General features: G+C 45.6%; 1 protein-coding gene across 3 annotated transcripts in view; it reads left to right on the forward strand.

Annotated features, from left to right (window-relative positions):
* Positions 1-9,296, forward strand: part of DHX34 (DExH-box helicase 34) — a 46,471-nt gene extending 37,175 nt beyond the window's left edge. For all 3 annotated transcript variants that reach the window (XM_063959388.1, XM_063959387.1, XM_063959389.1), the window contains exons 15-17: positions 6,122-6,298; positions 7,658-7,790; positions 8,757-9,296. In XM_063959388.1, coding sequence (XP_063815458.1) covers positions 6,122-6,298; positions 7,658-7,790; positions 8,757-8,896 — 450 coding nt within the window. In that variant the 3' untranslated portion in view covers positions 8,897-9,296. The remainder of the gene's footprint in view (positions 1-6,121; positions 6,299-7,657; positions 7,791-8,756) is intronic.
* Positions 9,297-9,563: the final 267 nt, after the last annotated feature.

Genomic DNA, 9,563 nt, shown 5'->3' on the forward strand with positions numbered 1-9,563 from the left:
CCAAGGCAACCAATCAGCTGCGACGTATAATTTTATAGAATGCACTTGATAAATAATACTTCAGAGCTAGAGATGTGCACCGGAAATTTTTCGGGTTTTGTGTTTTGGTTTTGGATTCCGTTCCGCACCGTGTTTTGGATTCGGACGCGTTTTGGCAAAACCTCCCTGAAAATTTTTTGTCGGATTCGGGTGTTTTTTTACAAAAAACCCTCAAAAACAGCTTAAATCATAGAATTTGGGGGTCATTTTGATCCCATAGTATTATTAACCCCAATAACCATAATTTCCACTCATTTCCAGTCTATTCTGAACACCTCACAATATTATTTTTAATCCTAAAATTTGCACCGAGGTCGCTGGATGACTAAGCTAAACGACCCAAGTGACCGACACAAACACCTGGCCCATCTAGGAGTGGCACTGCAGTGTCAGACAGGATGGCAGATTTCAAAAATAGTCCCCAAACAGCACATGATGCAAAGAAAAAAAAAGGTGCACCAAGGTCGCTGTCTGACTAAGCTAAGCGACCCAAGTGGCCGACACAAACACCTGGCCCATCTAGGAGTGGCACTGCAGTGTCAGACAGGATGGCAGATTTTAAAAATAGTCCCCAAACAGCACATGATGCAAAGAAAAAAAGAGGTGCAATGAGGTAGCTGTGTGACTAAGCTAAGTGACCCAAGTGGCCGACACAAACACCTGGCCCATCTAGGAGTGGCACTGCAGTGTCAGACAGGATGGCAGATTTAAAAAATAGTCCCCAAACAGCACATGATGCAAAGAAAAAAAGAGGTGCACCAAGGTCGCTGTGTGACTAAGCTAAGCGACCCAAGTGGCCGACACAAACACCTGGCCCATCTAGGAGTGGCACTGCAGTGTCAGACAGGATGGCAGATTTCAAAAATAGTCCCCAAACAGCACATGATGCAAAGATAAATTAAAGAAAAAAGAGGTGCAAGATGGAATTGTCCTTGGGCCCTCCCACCCACCCTTATGTTGTATAAACAGGACATGCACACTTTAACAAACCCATCATTTCAGCGACAGGGTCTGCCACACGACTGTGACTGAAATGACTGGTTGGTTTGGGCCCTCACTAAAAAAGAAGCAATCAATCTCTCCTTGCACAAACTGGCTCTACAGAAGCAAGATGTCCACCTCCTCATCATCCGATTCCTCACCCCTTTCACTGTGTACATACTCCTCCTCACAGATTATTAATTCGTCTCCACTGGAATCCACCATCTCAGGTCCCTGTGTACTTTCTGGAGGCAATTGCTGCTGGTGAATGTCTCCACGGAGGAATTGATTATAATTCATTTTGATAAACATCATCTTCTCCACATTTTGTGGAAGTAACCTTGGCCCTCATTCCTAGTTGTTCGCTCGGTAATTTTCTTCGCATCGCAGCGATTTTCCGCTAATTGCGCATGCGCAATGTTCGCACTGCGACTGCGCCAAATAAATTTGCTAAGAAGTTTGGTATTTTACTCACGGCATTACGAGGTTTTTTCTTCGTTCTGGTGATCATAATGTGATTGACAGGATGTGGGTGTTTCTGGGCGGAAACTTGACGTTTTATGGGAGTGTGTGAAAAAACGCTGACGTTTCTGGGAAAAACGCAGGAGTGGCTGGAGAAACGGGGGAGTGCCTGGGCGAACGCTGGGTGTGTTTGTGACGTCAAACCAGGAACGAAACTGACTGAACTGATCGCAGTGGCAGAGTAAGTGTCGAGCTACTCAGAAACTGCTTATAAATTTCTAATCGCAATTTTGAGAATCTTTCGTTCGCAATTTTGCTAAGCTAAGATTCACTCCCAGTAGGCGGCGGCTTAGTGTGTGCAATGCTGCTAAAAGCAGCTTGCGAGCGAACAACTCGGAATGAGGGCCCTTGTACGCTGATTGCTGACAAGGTGACCGGCTGCACTAAACACTCTTTCGGAGTACACACTGGAGGGGGGGCAACTTAGGTAAAATAAAGCCAGTTTGTGCAAGGGCCTCCAAATTGCGTCTTTTTCCTGCCAGTATACGTACGGACTGTCTGACTGTCACTCATATAATCCTCCACCATTCTTTCAATGATGACAGAATCATATGCAGTGACAGTAGACGACATGTCAGTAATCGTTGGCAGGTCCTTCAGTCCGGACCAGATGTCAGCGCTCGCTCCAGACTGCCCTGCATCACCGCCAGCGGGTGGGCTCGGAATTCTTAGCCTTAGGAGGAGCTGTTGACGGGTCACGTTCCGCAACTTGACTATTTTCTCACCAGCAGGTCTTTGAACCTCTGCAGACTTGTGTCTGCCGGAAAGAAAGATACAACGTAGGTTTTAAATCTAGGATCGAGCACGGTGGCCAAAATGTAGTGCTCTGATTTCAACAGATTGACCACCCGTGAATCCTGGTTAAGCGAATTAAGGGCTCCATCCACAAGTCCCACATGCCTAGCGGAATCGCTCTGTTTTAGCTCCTCCTTCAATGTCTCCAGCTACTTCTGCAAAAGCCTGATGAGGGGAATGACCTGACTCAGGCTGGCAGTGTCTGAACTGACTTCACGTGTGGCAAGTTCAAAGGGTTGCAGAACCTTGCACAAAGTTGAAATCATTCTCCACTGCGCTTGAGTCGGGTGCATTCCCCCTCCTTTGCCTATATCGTAGGTAGCTGTATAGGCTTGAATGGCCTTTTGCTGCTCCTCCATCCTCTGAAGCATATAGAGGGTTGAATTCCACCTCGTTACCACCTCTTGCTTCAGATGATGGCGGGGCAGGTTCAGGAGTGTTTGCTGATGCTGCAGTCTTCGGCACGCGGTGGCTGAATGCCGAAAGTGGCCCGCACTTCTTCGGGCCACCGACAGCATCTCTTGCATGCTCCTGACGTTTTTTTAATAATTCTGCACCACCAAATTCAATGTATGTGCAAAACATGGGACGTGCTGGAATTTGCCCACATGTAATGCACGCACAATATTGGTGGCGTTGTCCGATGTCACAAATCCCCAGGAGAGTCCAATTGGGGTAAGCCATTCTGCGATGATATTCCTCAGTTTCCGTAAGAGGTTGTCAGCTGTGTGCCTCTTATGGAAAGCGGTGATACAAAGCGTAGCCTGCCTAGGAACGAGTTGGCGTTTGCGAGATGCTGCTACTGGTGCCGCCGCTGCTGTTCTTGCTGCGGGAGGCAATACATCTACCCAGTGGGCTGTCACAGTCATATAGTCCTGAATCTGCCCGGCTCCACTTGTCCACATGTCCGTGGTTAAGTGGACATTGGGTACAACTGCATTTTTTAGGACACTGGTGACATCTGTGTACATTCTCGGTATCGCCTGCCTAGAGAAATGGAACCTAGATGGTATTTGGTACCGGGGACACAGTACCTCAATCAAGTCTCTAGTTGCCTGTGAATTAACGCTGGATACCGGACACACGTTTAACACCACCGAAGCTGCCAAGACCTGAGTTATCCGCTTTGCAGCAGGATGACTGCTGTGATATTTCATCTTCCTCGCAAAGGACTGTTGGACAGTCAATTGCTTACTGGAAGTAGTACAAGTGGTCTTCCGACTTCCCCTCTGGGATGACGATCGACTCCCAGCAGCAACAACAGCAGCGCCAGCAGCAATAGGCGTTACACTCAAGGATGCATCGGAGGAATCCCAGGCAGGAGAGGACTCGTCAGACTTGCCAGTGACATGGCCTGCAGGACTATTGGCTTTCCTGTCTAAGGAGGAAATTGACACTGAGGCAGTTGGTGGTGTGGTTTGCAGGAGCTTGGTTACAAGAGGAAGGGATTTAGTTGGCAGTGGACTGCTTCCGCTGTCACCCAAAGTTTTTGAACTTGTCAATGACTTCTGATGAATGCGCTCCAGGTGACGTATAAGGGAGGATGTTCCTAGGTGGTTAACATCCTTACCCCTACTTATTACAGCTTGACAAAGGCAACACACGGCTTGACACCTGTTGTCCGCATTTCTGTTAAAATAATTCCACACCGAAGAGGTGATTTTTTTTGTAATTTGACCAGGCATGTCAATGGCCATATTTGTCCCACGGACAACAGGTGTATCCCCGGGTGCCTGACTTAAACAAACCACCTCACCATCAGGATCCTCCTTGTCAATTTCCTCCTCAGCGCCAGCAACACCCATATCCTCATCCTGGTGTACTTCAACAGTGACATCTTCAATTTGAATATCAGGAACTGGACTGCAGGTACTCCTTCCAGCACTTGCAGGGGGCGTGCAAATGGTGGAAGGCACCACCTCTTCCCGTCCAGTATTGGGAAGGTCAGGCATCGCAACCGACACAATTGGACTCTCCTTGGGGATTTGTGATTTAGAAGAACGCACAGTTCTTTGCTGTGCTTTTGCCAGCTTAAGTCTTTTCATTTTTCTAGCGAGAGGATGAGTGCTTCCATCTTCATGTGAAGCTGAACCACTAGCCATGAACATAGGACAGGGCCTCAGCCATTCCTTGCCACTCCGTGTTGTAAATGGCATATTGGCAAGTTTACGCTTCTCATCAGACGCTTTTGATTTTTGGGTCATTTTACTGAATTTTTGTTTTTTGGATTTTACATGCTCTCTACTATGACATTGGGCATCGGCCTTGGCAGACGACGTTGATGGCATTTCATTGTCTCGGCCATGACTAGTGGCAGCAGCTTCAGCACGAGGTGGAAGTGGATCTTGATCTTTCCCTATTTTACCCTCCACATTTTTGTTCTCCATTTTTTAATGTGTGGAATTATATTCCAGTAATATATCAATAGCAATGGCCTACTGTACCGTACTGCTATATATTATATACTGGTGGTTAGCAAAATTCTGCACTGTACTCCTACTATATATACTGCGCACAACTAAAATGCACCACAGGTATGGATGGATAGTATACTTGACGACACAGAGGTAGGTAGAGCAGTGGCCTACTGTACCGTACTGCTATATATTATATACTGGTGGTCAGCAAAATTATGCACTGTCCTCCTACTACTGCGCACAACAACTAAAATGCACCACAGGTATGGATGGATAGTATACTTGACGACACAGAGGTAGGTAGAGCAGTGGCCTACTGTACCGTACTGCTATATACTATATACTGGTGGTCAGCAAAATTATGCACTGTCCTCCTACTACTGCGCACAACAACTAAAATGCACCACAGGTATGGATGGATAGTATACTTGACGACACAGAGGTAGGTAGAGCAGTGGCCTACTGTACCATACTGCTATATATTATATACTGGTGGTCAGCAAAATTATGCACTGTCCTCCTACTATATATACTGCGCACAACAACTAAAATGCACCACAGGTATGGATGGATAGTATACTTGACGACACAGAGGTAGGTAGAGCAGTGGACTACTGTACCGTACTGATATAATACTGGTGGTCACTGGTCAGCAAAATTCTGCACTGTCCTACTATATACTACAATGCAGCACAGATATGGAGCGTTTTTTAGGCAGAGAACGTATAATACTGGTGGCCACTGGTCAGCAAAACTCTGCACTGTCCTCCTACTATATAATACTGGTGGTCCCCAGTCCCCACAATAAAGCACACTGAGCACAGATATTTGCAGCACACTGAGCACAGATATTTGCAAGCACACTGAGCACAGATATTTGCAGCACACTGAGCACAGATATTTGCAGCACACTGAACACAACTGAGAGAACGCTGCACGTCCTCTCCCTATCATCTCCAATGCACGAGTGAAAATGGCGGCGACGCGCGGCTCCTTATATAGAATACGAATCTCGCGAGAATACGACAGCGGGATGATGACGTCCGGGCGCGCTCGGGTTAACCGAGCAAGGCGGGAAGATTCGAGTCTGCCTCGGAACCGTGTAAAATGGGTGAAGTAATCCGAACCCGCTCATCTCTATTCAGAGCTGATTGGTTGCTCTATAAATAACATTATCATTATTATATATAATATCATCATACACACAAATGCCATACACCACACAATTAGAAGGGCTAACATGCTTGTTATTCTGTATACATTTATTGGCTGAGCACACCATAAAAGTAGGTAGCATCTACTAAAATAATAGGATAGTGCTGTGGTCTCAACGCATTTCCTATCGTCTGATTGTGCCGTCTCTGCAGGTAGTGTACAGTATGAGGCGTCTTGCCGTTTTGGAGGCCCAGAACCTGTATGTGGGCCCTCAGACCACCGCTGACAGTACCAGCTTGAAGGGGCTGTTCGGCAGTGAGGACATGAAGCCAGATCCTGTGAAAGGCGGATACAATGTGACCAGTTTCCTGACCTATAACTGCCTGAGGGTAAGTGGGATATGACATATTCAGCAGCATGCACCAGTCCTGATTACAGGTGGCTGTTGTGTAACTCCTGGCCATGAAATGTGTTGTGATTATACAATATTGAGGGATGCTCGACGTCTCTACTGACCCCTAAGCCCAGTTATCAGATCAGAGTCATGTAAGTGTAAGCTGCTCACAGTAGCGGGTAAGTGTGACACAGCCATTAGAGGAGTAAATATTCACGGCTCAGTATAGTAATAACGGCAAAGAATGTGGTCTTTATTTTATTTTTAAACACTTTATAAAGTTATCATAATTACCAAGTTGCGAGTGATATTTAGCGTATCTTTAGATGGGAGTCCTCACATTTAAACTAGGTGCCCCATAAAAACTAATGTCTGGTGATCAGTGAGATTACCAGACATTAACCCCTACATTGCAGAAAATATCATGGAGTCCAGTGATGGGGAAGATCTGACATCCGCTGTGAACATACAAAAGACAGTCTATGCTGGCTCTCGGATTATACACCGGCCCTCTCCAGTGTGAAAATTAGCAGTGCAACACTAGGCATGCCCAGAGAATGGGCGAGACACGTCAGCGGTTTTCTAGCCATCCCCCGTTACCTCCCCTATTTGTCACTCCTTATGGGAAGAAATCCTCTCTGCATCTGCCGTCGCTAGCCCATATCCGTGCGTGCACAGAACAGTTTTAGCACATGTGCAGTAGCCGAAAAAAATATCATTCCACTGTGTTCACAATTGATATTGCACCCACCTCTGAATCAGACCTCATATAAGGTGGCACCTTACCAATAAATAAAAGAATAACGTTTTGTAGACGGCTCTTCTTAAATCAAATCAATTTTGTATAATTTTTATACAATAAAAATCAAAAGAGGCTTATCTTAGTGATAATCGGAAGACATCAACCAATCATATCGTCAAGCCAACACATTTCATCCTGACAGAAGGACATGGTATCACTCGGACTTCCTCAGGGGCATGTACCTACCTAGATTTATGCTGCACTTTCAGTTACTGAATATGTTTTAGCTTCTAAAAAAATAAGGCCTAATCTGTGTGGCTACTGCATATAATAACAAGTGAGCTAAGACAGAACCCTCAGCAGCGGAGGGGCTATATCAGGCCTATAGCCTACAATGCACTTGCACTCATACAGTGATTACGTGACTTGGTAGGGCGACTGAGACATTGACCGGCTTAAACTTCTTTTTAGGTGTATTTTTATATATTTGCACTTTTAATTTACTATATATTTCAAATTGTCACATAGATACAGAAATGTGCGTAACCTGCATAACTAAAGTCAGTAGAATGTTTGTTTGTGTGTAAAGTGTTCCATGTTCTTTCCAAGCAGACTGACACAGATTTCTACAGTGACTGCTTGCGCACATTCTGGACCTGTCCGTGCTGTGGCCTGTACATGCCGTTCACCCCTATGGAACGCATGGCCCATCAGAACAGCTGCGCAGCGGAGGAGAACTCTAAAGGTGGGTTCATAACGTTTTGTTCAGGGCACGGCCTAAAAAAAATATAAGAAATTGAACAGTGGCTCACGGGGCCATTATATCCAAATGCTAAATATATTGGTCTTTCTGTTGTGTTTTGTTTGGTTTGTTTGTGATTGTGTGCCTGTCTTAGCTCTCTTTTTGTCTGTTTCTCTGTGTGTCTGTTGCTTTGTCTGTCTCTGTAATTGTTTTTCTCTGATATTATTGATTATGTATTAGAAATGTTTTTTTTTCTATAGATCAACATTTCTATTATAATACATTATAGCAACATAATAAACTATTAACCACCTACCTACACTTGGGGGGTAATTCCAAGTTGATCGCAGCAGGATTTTTGTTAGCAATTGGGCAAAACCATGTGCACTACAGGAGAGGCAGATTTAACATGTGCAGAGAGAGTTAGATTTGGGAGGGGTGTGTTCAATCTGCAATCTAATTTGCAGTGTAAAAATAAAGCAGCCAGTATTTACCCTGCACAGAAATAGAATAACCCACCCAAATCTAACTCTTTCTGCACATGTTATATCTGCCTCCCCTGCAGTGCACATGGTTTTGCCCAATTGCTATCAAAAATCCTGCTGCGATCAACTTGGAATTACCCCCTTGATGTCCAAGGTGAGCGTAAGGGTTAGGCACTAGGGAGGGGAGGGTTAGGGTTAGGCTGCAGGAGGGGGAAAGTTAGGGTTAGGATGCGGGAGGAGGAAAGAAGTTAGGGTTAGGCTGCGGGAGGGGAAGATTAGGGTAAGACTGCAGGAGACAACGGTTAGTGTTAGGCGGGGGGGGGGGGGGTGATGGGTGAGGTAGGGTTATGGTTAAAATACTTATTTTGTACGTTAGGATTCTGAGTGTTGGGATCCAGACCACCGGTATTTTGATGCCAACCCCATGCAGAATATATTGAAACATAAATAAAAAAACATATATTTTATTTGTTTTCCCCTACAGAAGAGGAAGAAGCTGAGTCCAAGACCTCCTCAGTGACCTCTCTCCACAAGGACTATCACTGTGATGTCTGTGACAAGGACCTGATTCTCACCCCCATTGAGATCCTCAAACACAAGAGGCAGCACCTGAATTCTCAGTAGAGCCTTATTGTGGGAAAGACCACCTGCATTTCCCACCACCCAGATGACCTATGGTTTCCTTCCCTAATGTTATCCTGTTACATGACCTCCGAGCCAGCATACCTACCAAATCAGAAGCACCACAGCATTGTACAGACAAACGCAAGTTAAGTATATAAGTGTGGGAGAAGGAGAGTAGAGTGACACAGTCACATCTGCTGTCACTATGAAGGTTCTCTGCTCCTTGGCGTTGCTGCCATTCTTCTTTGCCCGGACTTCTGGCTGAATGCCCCCCAGCTGCTAACCTTGTGAATGATGCGGGGCAAAGCTTTATGCCCGTATGTTTGAACACCGCAATATTTACTTTGACTTCTCCTGTGGGGGAGCATTCCTAGATGCCAAGAATGGAGATGACTTTCCCTACATGCCATTTGGTTGGGGCAATAAGATTTCATCCCTGGTTGTGGCAAGCTGCTGTACCCTGAAAGTGTGGAGCAAATCCGGCAAAGGGGGCAACAACCGGTCTTTCCCTGCTGGGGTGGTCTATCAGCTAAAGGACTGTACCAATGGGCTCTTCGGAAACTGGAACGATTCCATCCAGTCTTATTATTGTACCTGCACATTACAGGATACATACTGGCCTATTCTAGGCTGTACATGATGTAATAAAATGTCCATATTTACATTC

The sequence above is a fragment of the Pseudophryne corroboree genome, chromosome 3, assembly GCF_028390025.1.
Source record: "Pseudophryne corroboree isolate aPseCor3 chromosome 3, aPseCor3.hap2, whole genome shotgun sequence".
Classification (NCBI taxonomy): domain Eukaryota; kingdom Metazoa; phylum Chordata; class Amphibia; order Anura; family Myobatrachidae; genus Pseudophryne; species Pseudophryne corroboree.